We start from the raw sequence: 17,635 nt of genomic DNA on the forward strand, positions 1-17,635 counted from the left end.
ACCAAGGGAAAGAGTCCAGGTGGGCCCCTTAGAATGTTAAGTATTACGTTTAGATTCTTAATTTAATTTTATTCCACTAAAAATAATACTGTTCTTTGAGACTAGGTTCCAATCTTGACAAACAGTGCTTTTCACTCTGAATTCATCATCTACTCATTTTAGCTATTTCTGGTCCCACACAATGGTGATTTTTGCATGAACACTGACCATGTAAAAATCACCATTATGTGCTGCTGATTTTTACATGGTGGATGCTCAGGGTGCTATATTAAATACATAACAACTAGTATAGTATGAGCACCAGGCAACAGAACAGTGCTGACCACAGATAACTGACATGAGAAAACCAGGGTGAACCAACTGAACATCAACCTTGCCTGGGAACTCCAAGGAACAGAACCCTAGATCTCCTCTATGAAACATTTATAGGAAACACCTAGTTGTGCATATATTCACAAAGTTCTAAAAAAATTTTAAAAACCTTTATTTGAAAATTTCATGAAGGCATTCAAAGTACAGTGGCTCATTGAACAGGAGACGTTACATCTCCAATGGCTCGGCAGCAGCTGTGCGTGGCTTCCTTACTTCAAGATCTGCCTTGATCATACAGAAACTAAGCCAAGGTTTATTTGGTTTTAATGTCTAGCACAGTGGTTAAGCTTCTTATTTTCAAGTTCGGCAGGTAAACTTAGCTCATTTTTGGAGGCATTTTTAAAGTATAAAAAGTCTGCTATATTATTTGGGAGAACTGTACAGTTCAGATTTGAACATTTCGATGTATTTAAAATTTACCTAAAAATGTAAAAATAACAATCAAATAGGAGAGGTAGGGAATCCATAGAGGTATAAACAAAAAAAGAAGAATGCTGGTAACTGTTAGAGCTGAGTGATGGAAGTTCATTATATATTCTGTTTACTTTGTATATATTAAACTTTTCCAGAATTAAGTCTGCTATGTCAAACAGGGATTTTTTCCCATTTTTTAAATTAAAATTTTTTTTTCTGACTAAACATTAATTTTTATGTATTATTTATTTTGTTTACTCCAAATTTATTTTCATCCTTCTTAAACAGGGCATCCCAAACCTATAACCTTCAGGTTCTAATTAATCCAGAGGATTAGATAAGATGTATTCTATTGACCCTGATGATAATCCTTATATCATACTAAGTATGTGCGCTCTTAAACCTCTCAAATTTATATAGTTTTTAAATTATTGTGCCTACATTGAAAAAAACATCACCTTTAAAACTGAAGCAGAGTTATTCTAAAAATGTTTTTAAGCATACACAATATTTTTCATTGCTACATATTTTTTTATCAGGAAGAACTCTTAATTACTTTGAAGTCTCCAGTGGCATAAAAATCAGAGTCACATTTAAAAGGTTCATTAGAAAGAGTCACATAAATATTCCCATTGTCTACTGTCACTGTATGAATCCTTTGCTTTATTCCTTTGGAGCACCACTTAGGTTTTGCTGATGGATCTTTAGGGTTTATAGACTGGTACAGACTTTCTCCTGTTGCCAAAGTAATTTTGTATTTATGCCAGGGGCAAACTATACACGGTCGTCCATCAAAATCCTGGGGAAGAAAATAACTCATTAAAATTCTGACATGTCAAACGTTCTTGATACACCATAGACTCTGAACAGAATCTGCTGCAGAAGAACCAGGTTAGAAAACAGGTTAGCTTTTATTTTTTCCTCCTATTTACAAATTATTCAGTATAAAGCAGAACCTAATCTGAGAAGAGTCATCAAGCTCTTTTACAGTTGATTAGAAAGCCAGTTAGAGCTCTATCAGAAGACTGACATGCTCAGGCAACTATACCATGTGACTGCAGCTGTGCTGTTATCTATTAGGTGTTTATGTGCCTCCTTGACAGAAATGGGGCAAGGACGTCAAGTGCTTCTATAGGAATTTTCACTAGCTGCTAGAAGAATTGTAAGGTCTAGATGTAAATTCTAAAGGAGTTACTAAAGGCATGAGTGCATATGATAATAGAAGAGCAATTTGTGATCCAAGGTAGTTAATTCCCAACTTTTTAACTGTCTTGGTGAAGTGCTTCTTAAACTTTAAAAAACATGGGAATCACCTGGATCTTGTTTAAATGCATGCCTCTCTGTTTAAATGCAGTAGCTCTAAGGGGTTGGGGCAGACGTCCCGCATGCGGCCCCCTGATGCCATTTATCTGCCCCCACCCCCCCGCCCGCCGCACTTCAGGAATGGGCACCTCTTTCATTGGTGGTCAGTGAGAGGAGCACAGTATGTGGCGGCCCTCCAACAGTCTGAGGGACAGTGAACTGGTCCCCTGTGTAAAAAGTTTGGGGACTCCTGGGTTGGGGTGACAAGATTCTGAATGTCCAAGAAGTTCCCATGTGACATCAAAGTTGCTGGTCTATGGACAACACTAAGTAGCAAGGTCTTCACGCTCTCATTATGGACTGAAACTGGGAAAAATTCTATGAAACTATTATCAGCTTACAAACGTAAGTGGGTGCTTTCATTTTCCCCTCTACCACCAAAAATGCAGGAATACTGATCTGTACTTTCATAAAACTGTCAGCATTCACATTTTCATAATTTAAACACACATATGTGGCCTTGGACAATGGGAAAAATAGAAAAATAAACACACATATGTTCTTTAACATGAGGACAGGTATGTACACTCATCAAGTGTAGAGAGTGTGGAATGCTAAGTTCAAGCTTGTACTTTGCATCAGTTAGAGAGAGACCAATTTCATAAAGTAAGAAACAAGAAATTCAGTGACTAGTTTTGGAATCTAAGGAAGCAAAGACAATTTCCCCTATTCCTTCTCAGTTAAGACTTCAAAGTGTGGTTTACTTCTTTAAAAATATATTTATACTGCATATTTTTGTTACATTATGAAAGCAATATACACTCATTGTAAAAGATTCAAATTATGCAGAATGTATAAAGTAAAAAGTGAATATTCTTTTTGACTAAAAAATGAGATCTCATAAGAACTATTATCTTATGACTTGCTTTTTTCAGCCATAAATACATATATTCACATCTCTCCATACTCACACAGATCTTCCTCATTAATTTAATGATTGTATGCCACAGTTATTCCATAGCATGGCTGTATCATAATTTATTTAACTAATTTTCTATTGTTAAAGCATTTAGGTTGCCCTCAATTATTCATTATAATAAATAATGCTACAATGAATCATTCCTATACAAATACTTGAACATCTGTACAATTATGACCATAGAATATACAGTATAATTGCTAGGTCAAAAGATATGCATATTTCTCATATTTATCTTATGAATTCCCAGAATACTTGAAATTATATTCAAAGCAGTAAAATATAGTTCAAACCAATTGTAAGTTATTTCTGAATAAAGAATGAAATAAGAATATAAATAGGAAACATCTGAATTTGCTGAAAATAATTTTACATACCTCTATATCTCCCAAATGTAAAGGTCCTCCTGAGTCTGAAAAAGAATTGAATATTACACGTAGTCACTAAAAAAATGAAATTTTTATACTTTTATGGTTTAAAGTTTTACAAATGAAAAATAAAATCTTACGGTAACAGCGAATATCCATGGCATGATATTCTCCCCTGTGGTAGAAAATGACCACTTCTCTATCATGGACAACAGCTGTCATTCTTTCAGATTTTTTAATGTCATCTTCTCTGCCAACACAGACAGAAGAATGTCCCCTCTTTTCAGGATCTTGTGCAGAGCCATCAAGATTCATGCTAGCTGAACATAAAGAAGGAAAGTTGCAAGAAGTATTCACTAATTTGGTTCCAACTTAATAAAAATAATCTTAAGAATGAAGAGTTCGAATTTTTCAAGATTAATGCAGGCACTTTCTGTAGCTATATAAAACATTTGTAAATACTGGGTTATTATTATTTTGAAACAGAGTCTCACTCTGTCATCCAGGCTGGGGTGCAGTGGCACGATCTTGGCTCACTGCAACCTCCGCACCCAGGTTCAAGGGATTCTCCTGCCTCAGTCTCCTGGGTAGCTAGGATTACAGGGGCCCACCACCATACCTGGCTAATTTTTACATTTTTAGTAAAGACAGGGTTTTGTTGTATCGGCTAGGCTGGTCTCAATCTCCTGATCTCAAGTGATCTGCCCACCTCAGCCTCCCAGTACTGGTATTACAGATGTGAGCCACCACGCCTGGTCATGAATACTGGATTATATTAAACAGGTAGTCATTACTTTGGGTTAGAGACTCTTAAAGACTGCCAAAATTAGGAAGGATTCCTTACTCTGAGGCTAGAGTTTTGTTAGATTCATTTCAAGGTCAAGAAGAAAATTTCAGAACTTGTAAAACACAGAGATTTAAGTTCCACTATGCCTTTATTTCCTATCAAATTCAACACTAAACAACATTCAGTTATTATCCGCATTGTTTTCAGCCTTCTGCTGACAGCAGGATTATCTGTCTGAGCAGTCTTCAGCCCCCTGGCTAAGGTGGTCCACTTGGTTTTGCCTAGAGTACACACCTGGCTCTTACAGGCACAACCAGCTAGCTATTATAGCAAGAAAGGATGGGTATGAATGAAAACCTTTTGTTTTCTTATCTCAGATAAAAACTGGTCACTGAGACGACAGTTGAGCTGAAATGCCAAAAATGCAAATGAACTAGACTTGACAACAGCTGGGAGAAGAGAATTTCATACTGAAGGAATAGCAAATACAAAAGCCTGAAGGAAGGAAAGGCCTTGGTTAAAGTGTTCCAGATTGGAACACAATGAGCAAGACTGGTAAACAGGCAGGAGCCAGGTTGTGCAGTGTTGTGTATGGATTTTACTCTAAGAGCAGAGGGAAGCCACTAAAGAGTGTAAGGCAGGAAAAGTGTGACTTGATTTCTTTTTGGAAGAATGCCCAGCTCTGTGGACAATGGATTGTAATAGAACAACAATGGATGCACAAAAATCAGAAAGCTACTGCAGTGGTCCATGAAAAAGATGGTAGTTTGCCACAAGGGGTTGATTCCATAGGGGAGAAAAAGTAATAATAATAGTAGCAGTAGTAGCTACAATTATATTGTGTTAACTATGTGCTAGGCACTATTCTAAGATTACATTTATTTATTAATATCTTTAATCCCCCATGTTACTAAAAAGGTATTATTATTTTAATTTTACAGTACAGAGAAGTTGGGTTGATGAACTAGAATGAAGATGCTACAGAAAAATAAATAAAGATGATTCCCAAGTTACAGGTTTGTGCAGCTAGGTGAACTGTAGTGCCGAAGACTGGGAGTATAAAGGCCAAGAAATGAATGGTATTTTTACTGGATGAAAAATCAAGAGCTATATACATTTTGCATATATTGAGTTTAAGGTATCTCAGAGATATCTGAGCAGAGATATCAAGTCAGCAACCAGATATAAGAGACTAGAGTCAAGAATTTCTAGAGAGAAAAGTTTGGGAGTTTTCATGTTATAGAATTCTATGGACTCACTTGGAGAGGAATTGTAGATAAGAAGAAGGTCTAAGACAATTCCTGAAGCACTTCAACATTTAGAGGACAGATGGAAGAGAGGTTGTAGAGGGGCAAGACCATTAGAGTGTCCAATCTATTCCAAATCAAATGAAATTCATTCACTACTTTCTTCTCTTATTTTCTCCTTGAATTGCAAATAGGTAGTAACCTAGAAAAAAAAAGGCAGGCAATAAGGTCAGATAAATTCCAGTGCGGGTCACCTCTGTGTACTAAACAATAAATAATACATGAAGAAAACTTGAGGTTCCTAGGAAACTGTACTGAAACTTTGATTGTTCTATAAAGAGCTGGGCCTACCCTATACTCTTTTCTTTGTAAATTCACTTACTCCCTATACATTCACCCTCCTAGAAATCAAATACTGATGAGTATCCAAATAAGAGTTTACATTCAGAATATAACAATTACTACCCTCTCTTCCTTGTATTTCTAAAGTTTGTCTCCTATTCTACTCTTTAATATCCTTTTGGCTAAATACAGAAATTAAAAAGTGGGAAATAATCAAGACTAAGAAATATCTCAATATTATTTTTAGGAACAGGTTTAAGGGTTATAGGTTTAATCCTGTCCTTGAATCAAAATAATGACGCAGGCCAGTGGCTCACACCTGTAATCCCAGCACTTTGGGAGGCTGGGGTGGGAAGATCACTTGCCAGGGATTCAACACCAGCCTAGGTAACATACTGAGACCCAGCTCTATAAAAAAATGTTTGTTTTTTTTTTTTTTTTTGAGACGGAGTTTCGCTCTTGTTACCCAGGCTGGAGTGCAATGGCGCGATCTCGGCTCACCGCAACCTCCGCCTCCTGGGTTCAGGCAATTCTCCTGTCTCAGCCTCCTGAGTAGCTGGGATTACAGGCACGCACCACCATGCCCAGCTAATTTTTTGTATTTTTAGTAGAGACGGGGTTTCACCTTGTTGACCAGGATGGTCTTGATCTCTTGACCTCGTGATCCACCCGCCTCGGCCTCCCAAAGTGCTGGGATTACAGGCTTGAGCCACCGCGCCTGGCCAAAAAAAAATGTTTTTAATAAATTAGGCAGGTGGAGTTGCCTGTAGTGTTGGCTACTTGGGAGGCTAAGGCAGGAAGGTTACTTGAGCACAGGAGTTTGAGGCTTCAGTGAGCTATGATCACACCACTACACTCTGGCCTCGGCAAGCAACAGAGTGAGACCCTGTCTCTAAAAAGATGTTTTTTTAAAAAAGAAGTTTGCTATGGAAGGCTCAAGATATTAAACACACACTTGTCTACAAATATTTAACAAAATTACAAATCAGATGTCAACTCCAAATAAATATTCTAACTGTAGAAAGATACTTCATTGTCCATACGCTCTTGAAATATAGTAATATTGTAGTATTTCACAGGAAGTTAAACAGGATGATAATGTAACTTTCCTTGATCAACAGGAATCTGCATTTTAATTCCACTCAAATTTTAGGTTACCATTTTATATAGAAACACATATATCCAACTTCTTTAAAGAAGGCATTTGGAAGATGGCTGAATGGGAACAGCTCTGGAGGGCAGTTCCCAGCGACAACATCATAGAGGGTGAGTAAACACCGCATTTCCAAACAAGTTATTACTGCCTACAGACCAGGAGATTACTAGGCTGAAAAGCGCCACGGGTTTCCAGCATGGCTGTTTCAGCTGGTGCAGGGGGTCTCCACACAAAAACTCACACAAATCTGGGCAGCTGTTTCAACCAGCACCTAGAATGCCTGAGAGACAGAGTCACCCATTCAACTGAAAAAAAGGGGGCTGAAACAGGGAGCGAGGTGATCTGGCTCGGCGGGTCCCACCCTCACAAAGACCAGCAATCTGAAATGCTCTGGATTGAGAGTTTCACAGCAAGCACAGCGGGTCCAGCTCTGTTGGGAGAAAGGTGTCCGCTGCTACCAAGGCAGTCCACCATTACCATGGCAGTCCACCATTACTGAGGCAGTCCGCCATTACGGAGGCAGTCTGCCATTACCAAGGCAGTCTGCTATTACAGAGGCAGTCCACCATTACCGAGGCAGACTGCCATTACTGAGGCAGTTCTAACTATACCTCTATAAACAAAATCACAAGAAGTTTGCACAGCAGCTGGGGAGAGCCCACAGCAGCTCAGCAATGCCTCTGCTGGCAGACTGTGACTAGGTTACCTCCTTGCTGGGTAGGGCAGCTCTGAAAAAAGGTAGCAGCACACCGGAAACTTATAAATAAAGGTCCACCTTTCCAGGACAGAGCACCTGGGAAAAAAGGCAGTTATGAGTTTGCTGCAGCAGACTTAAACGTACCTGCCCAGCAGCACTGAAGAGAACAACAGAACTCCCAGCTCAGCACTTGAGCGCCTATACGGGACAGACTGTCTTCTCAAGCAGCTCCCTGACCCCCGTATATCCAAAGAGTTACCTCATAAAGGAGAGCTCAGGCTGAATCCGGCAGGTATCCTTCTGGGACAATGATAACAGAAGAAGAAACTGGCAGAAATTCTTACTGTTCTGCAGCTGCCCCAGGTGATCCCCAGGCAAGCAGGGTCTGGAGCGGACCTCTAACAGTCCTACAGCAGAGGGGCCTGACTGTTAATAGGAAAACTAAAAAACAGAAAGAAATAACTTCAACAAAAAGTACATCCACTCAGAGACCTCATCCAAAAATCACCAACTACAAAGACTGCAGGTAGATAAATCCATAGAGATGGGAGAAACCAGCACGAAAAGGATGAAAATACCCAAAACCAGAATGCCTCTCCTCCTCTAAGGGATCACAACCCCTCACCAGCAAGGGAACAAAGCTGTATCAAGAATGAGTCTGATGAATTGACAGAAACAGGCTTCAGAACGTGGGTAATAACAAACTTATCTGAGCTAAAAGAACATGTTCTAACCCAATGCAAATAAACTAAGAACCTTGAAAAAACATTTGATGAAACGCTAATGAGAATAAACAGCTTAGAGAAGAATGAAAATGACTTAATGGAGCTGAAAAACACAACACGAGAACTTCACAAAGCATACACAAGTTTCAATAGCTAAAGAAGAAAGGATAGCAGAGATTGAAGATCAACTCAAAAAAATAAAACGAGAGGCAAGATTAGAGAAAAAGGAGTGAAAAGAAATGAACAAATCCTCCAAGAAATATGGGATTATGTGAAAAGACCTAATCTTCGTTTGATAGGTGTACCTGAATGTGACTGAGAAAATGAATCCAAGCTGGAAAATACTCTTCAGGATATTATCCAGGAGAACTTCCCCAACATAGCAAGGCATGCCAATATTCAAGTCCAGGAAATACAAAGAACACCACAAATATATTCCTCAAGAAGAGCAATCCCAATGCACATAATTGTGAGATTCACTAGGGTTGAAATGAGGGAAAAAATGCTAAGGGCAGCCAGAGAGAAAGGTCGGGTTACCCACAAAGGGAAGCCCATCAGACTCACAGCAGATCTCTCAGAAGAAACCCTACAAGCCAGAAGAGGGTGGGGGCCAATATTCAACATCGTTAAAGAAAACAACTTTCAACCTAGAATTTCATATTCAGCCAAACTAAGCTTTTTAAGGGAAGGAAAAATAAAATCCTTTATGAACAAGTAATTACTAAGAGATTTTGTCACCACCAGGCCTGCCTTACAACAGCTCCTGAAAGAAGCACTAACAGAAAGTAACAACCAGTACCAGCCACTCCAAAAACATACCAAATGGTAAAAAGCATCAACACAATGAAGAAACAGTGTCAACTAATGGGGAAAAAAACCAGCTAGCATCAAAATGTCAGGATCAAATTCACATATAACAATATTAACCTTAAATGTAAATGGGCTAAATGCCCCAATCAAAAGACACAGACTGGCAAATTGGATAAAAAGTCAAAAACCATCAGTGTGCTGTATCCAGGAAACCCATCTCACATGCAAGGACACACATAGGCTCAAAATAATGGGATGGAGGAAGATTGACCAAACTAATGGAGAGCAAAAAAATAAATAAATAAATAAATAAAGCAGGAATTGCAAGCCTAGTCTCTGATAAAACAGACTTTAAACCAACAAAAATCAAAAGAGACAAAGAAAGGCATTACATAATGGTAAAAGGATCAATGCAACAAGAAGAGCTAATGATCCTGAATATATACACACCTAATACAGGGGCACCCAGATACAGAAAACAAGTTCTTAATGACCTACAAAGAGACTCAGACTCCCACACAATAATATGGGGAAGAGTGGGAGACTTTAACACTCCACTGTTAGCATCAGATCAACGAGACAGAAAATTAACAAGAATATCCAGGACAGATATGGACCAAGCAAGCCTAATAGACATATACAGAACTCTCCACCTCAAATCCACAGAATATACATTCTTCTCAGCACCACATCATACCTACTCTAAAACTGATCACATAATTGGAAGTAAGTCAGTCCTCAACAAATGCAAAAGAACAGAATTCATAACAAACAGTCTCTCAGACCACAGGGCAATCAAATTAGAACTCAGGATTAAGTAACTAACTCAGAATTGCACAACTTCATGGAAACTGAACAACTGGCTCTTGAATGTTGACAGGATATACAATGAAATAAAGGCAGAAATAAAGATGTTCTTCAAAACCAAAGAGAATAAAGACACAACATACCAGAATCTCTGGGACACATTTAAAGCAGTGTCTAGAGGGAAATATATAGCAATAAATGCCCACATGAGAAGCAAGGAAAGATCTAAAATCGACACCCTATCATCAAAATTGAAAGAGCTAGAGGACCAAGATCAAAAAAAAAAAAAAAAAAAAAAAAAAAAAAAAAAAAAAAAAACTCAAAAGCTAGCAGAAGACAAGAAATAACTAAGATCAGAGCAGAACTGAAGGAGATACAGACACATACAAAAAACCCTTCAAAAAATTAATAAATCCAGGAGCTGGTTTTTTGAAAAGATCAACAAAACAGACTGCTAGCCAGATTAATAAAAAAGAAGAATCAAATAGATGCAATAAAAAACAATAAAGGGGATATCACCACTGATTACACAGCAATACAAACTACCATCAGAGTTTACTACCAACAACTCTATGCACACAAACCAGCAAAACTGGAAGAAATGGATAAATTCCTGGACACTTGCACCCTCCCAAGCCTAAACCAGGAAGAAGTCGAAACCCTGAGTAGACCAATAACAAGGGCTGAAGTGGAGGCAGCGATTAATAGCCTACCAACCAAAAAAAGCCCAGGTACAGATGGATTCACAGCCGAATTCTACCAGACATACAAAGAGGAGTTGGTACCACTCCTTCTGAAACTATTCTAAACAATCCAAAAAGAGGGAATCCTTTCTAAATCATTTTATGAGACCAACATCATCCTGATACCAAAACCCGGCAGAGACTCAACAAAAAAAGAAAACTTCAGGCCAATATCCATGATGAACACAGATGCAAAAAATCTTCAGTAAAATGCTGGCAAACCAACTGCAGCAGCACATCAAAAAGCTTATCCATCATGATCAAGTAGCCTTCATCCCGGGGATGCAAGGCTGATTCAACATACAGAAATCTATAAACATAATACACCACATAAACAGAACCAAAGACAAAAACCACATGATTATCTCAATAGATTCAGAGAAGGCCTTCAACAAAATTCAACAGCCCTTTATGCTAAAAGCTCTCAATAAACCAGGTATCGACAGAATGTAGCTCAAAATAATAAAAGCTATTTACAATAAACCCACAGCCAATATCATACTGAATGGGCAAAAACCAGAAGCATTTCCTTTGAAATTTGGCACTAGGCAAGGATGCCCTCTCTCACCACTCCTATTCAATATAGTATTGAAAGTTCTAGCCAGGCAAGAAAAAGAAATAAAGGGTATTCAATTAGGAAAGGAGGAAGTCAAATTATCTCTATTTGCAGATGACATGATTGTATATTTAGAAGATCTTATTGTCTCAGTCCAAAATCTCCTGAAACTGATAAGCAACTTCAGCAAAGTCTCAGGATACAAAATCAATGTGCAGAAATCACAAGCATTCCTATACACCAATAACAGACTTAAAAAGAGCCAAATCAAGAATGAACTGCCATTCACAATTGCTACAAAGAGAATAAAATACCTAGGAATATAACTAACAAAGGATATAAAGGACCTCTTCAAGGAGAACTACAAACCACTGCTCAACGAAATAAGAGAGGACACAAACAGATGGAAAAACATTCCATGCTCATGGTTAGGAAGAATCAATACTGTGAAAATGGCTATACTGCACAAAGTAATTTATAGATTCAATGCTATCCCCATCAAGCTACCTATGACCCTCTTCACAGAACTGGAGAAAACCACCTTAAACTTCATATGGAATGAAAAGAGAGCCCACATAGCCAACTCAATTCTAAGTGAAAAGAACAAATCTGGAGGCATCATGCTACCTGACTTCAAACTATACTACAAGGCTACAGTAATCAAAACAGCATGGTACTGGTACCAAAACAGAGATATAGACCAATGGAACAGAACAGAGGCCTTGGAGGCAACACCACACATCTACAACCATCTGATCTTTGACAAACCTGACAAAAACAAGCAATGGGGAAAGCATTCCCTGTTTAATAAATGGTGTTGGGAAAACTGGCTAGCCATGTGCAGAAAGCAGAAACTGGACCCCTTTCTGACACCTTACACTAAAATTAACTCTAGATGGATTAAAGGCTTAAATATAAGGCCTAACACCATAAAAACCTGAGAAGAAAACCTACACAATACCATTCAGGACATAGGCATAAGCAAGGATTTCATGACTAAAACACCAAAAGCATTGGCAACAAAAGCCAAAATCGACAAATGGGATATAATTAAACTCCAGAGCTTCTGTATAGCTAAAGAAACAATTATTGGAGTGAACTGGCAACTAACAGAATGGGAAAAAAATTTATGCAATCTAGCCATGTGACAAAGGGTTAATATCTAGAATCTACAAGGAACTAAAACAGATTTATAAGAAATAAACAAACTCATTAAAAAGTGGGCAAACAACGTGAACAGACACTTTTCAAAAGAAGACATTTATGAGGTCAACAAGCATATGAAAAAAAAACATATGAAGACATTTATGAGCTCATCATCACTGGTCATTAGAGAAATACAAATCAAAACCACATTGAGATACCATCTCACACCAGTTAGAATGATGATCATTAAAAAATCTAGAGACAACAGATGCTGGAGAGGATGTGGAGAAATAGGAACGCTCTTACACTGTTGGTGGGAGTGTAAATTAGTTCAACCATTGTGGAAGACAGTGTGGCGATTCCTCAAGCACCTAGAAATAGAAATACTATTTGAGCAATCCCATTACTGGGTATATATCTAAAGGATTATATATCATTCTATTGTACAGACATATGAACACCTATGTTCATTGCGGCACTGTTTACAATAGCAAAGACCTGGAACCAACACAAATGCTCATTGATGATAGACTGCACAAGGAATATGTGGCACATATACACCAAGGAATACTATGCAGACATAAAAAATGATGAGTTCGTGTCCTTTGTAAGGACATGGATGAATCTTGAAACCATAATTCTCAGCAAAGTGACACAAGAACAGAAAAACAAACACCACATGTTCTCACTCATAAGTGGGTGTTAAACAATAAGAACACATGGACACACGGAGGGGAGTATCACACACTGGGGTTTGTTGTGGGGGAATAGGGGAGGGACAGCTGGGGTAGGGAGGCTGGGGAGGGATAACATGGGGAGAAATGCCAGATATAGGGGACAGGGAATGGAGGCAGCAAACCACATTGCCATGTATGTACCTATGCAACAATCCTGCATGTTTTGCACATGTACCCCAGAAACTAAAGTGCAATAAAATATATATATAAATAAATAAATAAAATTAAATTTAAAAAGAAGTCATTTGTACCTCGTGTACCTAGCTTAGAATGGTTACATACTATGGGCCAATCCCTTCCCAAAAAAAGGAAAAATTTTTTCATGGAAGTACCAACTGACTTCAGGCCTTCTGCAGAGAATAAATATTTCTCTAAATATTTATTTAATCCTGTATAACTGATCGGAAGTTTTAAAATGTTAACAGATAAAGAGCATGGTTCATTTAAAAAGTAAGTTTATAAAACAAAAATTATTAAGAGAAAAATCTCTGTTAGTGTTAGGAGTGAACTTTAGAAAAACAGAATTTATAGGTCAGTGTTTTGAGAAAAATAGTTCTGAGCCATGTGAAAGACAGATACCAGATATCATTATAAATCTGGGCTCCAAAATTGAAGTGTAGGTAGAAAGGTATATGTTTGCATGTTTGTGCATGTGTGTTGATGGGGAGAGACAGGGGCTTTGAATTCAATGTATAAGGGAAGGAATTATATACATCAAGCTTAGAAAATTACAGGGATGTCAAATTTTGTACTCCGAAGTTTGCATTTTTAATTCTTTCTTTCACAATTTCTTTTAAAAAGAGGGGAAGGTAGAAAAGTAATACATATGCTGTTTTTAAAAATTATCTCACAATAAAAAGCCAAAATTTATTATTTTAAAGCAAAGGCAAAGAGGACCAAGGCCACAACTTTCTGGATTAGCTCTGGCTGATAGGAGGCTGGAATACTATCTCCGAATGGTCATCTGGTTTTATTTGATTTTGGCAGGTATTCAAAGAACACAAATTGCTCAGGTGGTAGTATTTACCTTCAGAGTTGGGCATGCAGCCTTCATCACATTTTGTGACAGAACAGAGGGGTAATTATAAGAAAAATGGGAACAGACAAGGGAATGAACTGAAAGAAGGGGAAAGAAGCTAAAGAAAAAAACAAAAGCTATGTGAAATTTGCAACACATGTAACTGACAAAGGCTTGAGAATCAACTCCTATAGGCCAGTAAAAAAATAACAAATAATCATAGAAAAATGAGCAAAAGACATGAACAAACATTTCACAAATAAAGAAATCTGAATGGCCAGCAATCACATGTAAAGACACTCAACCTCATTAATGGGAAAACACAAAGGAAATGCAAAGCCAAGCCATTAATGTGATACTTCAAACTTTTCTATCCGCTAGGCTGACAAAAAATTATGCCAAATTTTGGTGAAAACATGGAACTACTAGTGATAACACAAATTATTGCTACCACAGTTTGGCATTACCTAGTAAAGTTCAACACAATAATAATCATCCCACTTTGAGTATATGCCAGAGAAATGTGCACAGGTACACCAGGAAACATACACAAGAATGGTTACAACAGCAAAAAACAAGAACAACACAAAACCCTTCAACAGTGGAATGGATCATGTACATTCACTCAATGGAACGCTGTACAGCAGCGAGAAATGTATCTCTACATCAAGCTGGATTAATTTCAAAAAACGCAAATGCAAGAGAAAAATTTAAAAAGGAATTCAGAGTATGTTTCCATTTTTATCACAAAAGTGTCAAAACCAGTGTATTATTCATGGATATACGTACTATAGGGTAAATACATAAAGAAAAGCAAAGGGATAATAAACATAAAATGTCCTAAATGTCGAAAAATATTTACTTATTTCTTACATTTAAAATTATTCTGTTTTCAAGATTTAAGCTGTATCCTAGTTTATATTTATGTAGCAAATGACCCCAAGCCCAAGAAAAATGGAATAAAATTGTCCTTTCTAGCCTCAGAGAATATGCCTGTGCATAGGTCATGAATGAACTATTTGAGAATTTTGTACAGCTAATTTCAAAACTTGGCATCAAAGGAGGAAATAAATAAATAGTTCTTTTTTTTTTTCCTGCAGGCAAAAACCAGGAAAGTACTACTATCAAAAAGTAACAGAATACAAGAGATAAAGTATAACATCAAAAGTTAATTACGTTTTCCCAACTCCCAAATAAATGAGAACCAAATGCAGGCCTTTCTCAAATTTGAGTCTCTTCAAACTCATAGTCTTTGCAGGGTTTTGCCTTCAACCCGAAAAGATGTGGTGAACTTTGAAGGGGCTGATAAAGGGGCAGAGAAGACTGGAGCTAAGTGATAAAGGTTTCAGAGAACTATGATTACGGCCTTGCATTTTACTTAGAAAAGTAGAATTTATATGTCAAATAATAGTTTCCTCTATTTATAATATCGGATGACTTTTTACATTTAACACCATATTATTAATACTGTGAATATCATGATCCGAGACAACAGTAAAAGTCCATGTCGTCACCTTAATTATTATTTTGATGAACTATTCAGAAACTCCCAATGTATATCTTCTATTTTAAGTCTACTTTAAGTTAGTAGAATCTTAAGTGAATGAAACAGAAAATTAAACGACTCATCCAGTTTGGGGGCTATAGGAAAACTTCCCTCTGAAAAATTTAGTTGTTTTGTTCCTTGTTCTTTTTGAGAAAAAATTTTCGCCTGTCCCTAAAATTGGTTTCTAAAGGTGCTAACTCCATATAAAATTACAAATGAACTAAATGCATACTCGATCACTATCAGATCCCTTTCCAACATGGGAAATAAATTCAAGTTGAATTTTTAAAAATATTTAGTGTAACTCAAATTTCCATAAGACATTGGAGATAAAAGCGACATGAAGTGAAAAGCACTTACTTGTCAGTCCTCTCGAGCCATGACTAATGTGCTTTTACTAAGTCTGGGTATTTTGCCTACACATTATCAGTATGTTTATCTCAAGTATGACACCCTTGCTTTTAGGTTCAGGGAAGAGACATGCCTTAGTTTTGGTATCTCTCTGAATGGCAGAATAATAATAGATAAAACTAGCTGTCCTTCAGTAAGTGCCCACTGCTTAGACCTTTTGAATATAATAGTTCATTAATCTTCACAAACCCGCTAAGGAGTAGGCATTAGTTTTATTCAGGTAGCACCCACAGATTTATAAAAACATGTGACTTGCAAGTAAACTATCCTGAAGACACAAAAACCTTTTAGCAAAGCAAAGATGTGTATTGGTGATGTATATAGTATTGATATGTCACCAAAGAAGATGGTCCTAAATTAAAAAAATATATACATTAGGAATGCTAATGTGCCCAATAATTTTATTTGAAGTCACGTAGCTGCTCTGGAAATCAGCACCATCGTCTGATGTTGAACTGTGATCACAAGTGAGCTACACCTGCGTTTGCATTCCAGTTCTGTGTGATTTGGGGCAAGTTGCTTTATTTCCCTGTGCTGCAGTTTCTTTTACTGTAACAAGGGCCGTAAACATAGGGGTGTGGGTAAAGCACATAAAGGCTTTAACGCACGTCCAATGTTTAGCGCAGGCCTAACCGCAGGAAATACAGCGCGTTCGCTGGCACCTCCAAGGTCCTTCCAGCTCTGGTAGTTATCCTGTGTAACTTCAAGCTGTGCTTAGCATTTTGATGAAGACCGCCCGCAGTTCCGAAGCTGCACGTGGCTGTCCAGGTGCAGGAAATTCTCAACTACAGACTCCAGGAGACAGTGCCTAAGACGGCCGGGCTGCGGAAGCCCTGGAGCAGCTTCTCCCGAGCACACAAATGCCAACGAAGCTTGTTAGAAACGACCCGCTGCACCCCTGAGGTGGCGGGTCTCAGATGTGGCCCAAGTTTCAAGGTGAACAACCCCCGTGGGTCTCCCGTGCCTGGGCGGAAGCCTTCCTTGGAGGGTTAACCATTATTAACTAAAGCTAAACCGAAGCCCGGGAGGGCCGCAGGCCTCGCAGCTGCCAGAAGCAAACGCCGCGAGACCGCTGCCCCGACACCGCCGGAGTGCAGAGTGCAAGCCCGCGGCCCGGACGGAAGCAGCTGGACCCGCGAGCCCCGAGCCCCGCCCCCGCGCGGCGAGAACAGAGCTTACTGTTCCCGAGTCCTCGCTCCGCCTCCGCCCGACGCGACTGTACAAGCCGGAGCTCCAGCCACGCGCGGCGCCTCGACGGGGCGGGGCGGGACCGTCCACGTGACCTGAGAAGGCCCGCCCCCGGGACCCCTCTACGGCGTTGCTGGCAGATGACCCTGGCTGATAGAGATCGCTGGCCAGCAACGCCCTGCCAGCACCTTCAAACTGGCAGGCCTACTCGTGTGCTTGACAAATGTGGATGGCATCAAGTTTACTTTTTAGGTGTTTGTTCATCTCATTCCATTTATTCAAAT

General features: G+C 38.6%; 1 protein-coding gene across 12 annotated transcripts; it reads right to left on the reverse strand.

The window, feature by feature from the left end:
- Window positions 1-468: 468 nt before the first annotated feature.
- On the reverse strand, window positions 469-17,399 carry RFESD (Rieske Fe-S domain containing). 12 transcript variants are annotated; one of them, XM_074383327.1, is made up of 7 exons: window positions 16,113-16,749; window positions 12,758-12,822; window positions 7,924-8,105; window positions 5,482-5,671; window positions 3,576-3,755; window positions 3,445-3,479; window positions 469-1,585 (listed from the first exon to the last, which is right to left on the reverse strand). In XM_074383327.1, the coding sequence occupies exons 5-7, from the start codon at window positions 3,748-3,750 to the stop codon at window positions 1,322-1,324; spliced, it is 474 nt and encodes a 157-aa protein (XP_074239428.1). In that variant the 5' UTR covers window positions 3,751-3,755; window positions 5,482-5,671; window positions 7,924-8,105; window positions 12,758-12,822; window positions 16,113-16,749; the 3' UTR covers window positions 469-1,321. The 12 variants fall into 12 exon arrangements, with proteins under 12 accessions (XP_074239428.1, XP_074239435.1, XP_074239462.1 ...); XM_074383334.1 differs by lacking the exon at window positions 16,113-16,749 and having other exon boundaries at window positions 12,760-16,106; XM_074383361.1 differs by lacking the exons at window positions 7,924-8,105; window positions 12,758-12,822; window positions 16,113-16,749 and adding an exon at window positions 17,343-17,374.
- Between the last annotated feature and the right edge of the window lie 236 nt (window positions 17,400-17,635).

The sequence above is a fragment of the Saimiri boliviensis genome, chromosome 1 (assembly GCF_048565385.1).
Source record: "Saimiri boliviensis isolate mSaiBol1 chromosome 1, mSaiBol1.pri, whole genome shotgun sequence".
Classification (NCBI taxonomy): domain Eukaryota; kingdom Metazoa; phylum Chordata; class Mammalia; order Primates; family Cebidae; genus Saimiri; species Saimiri boliviensis.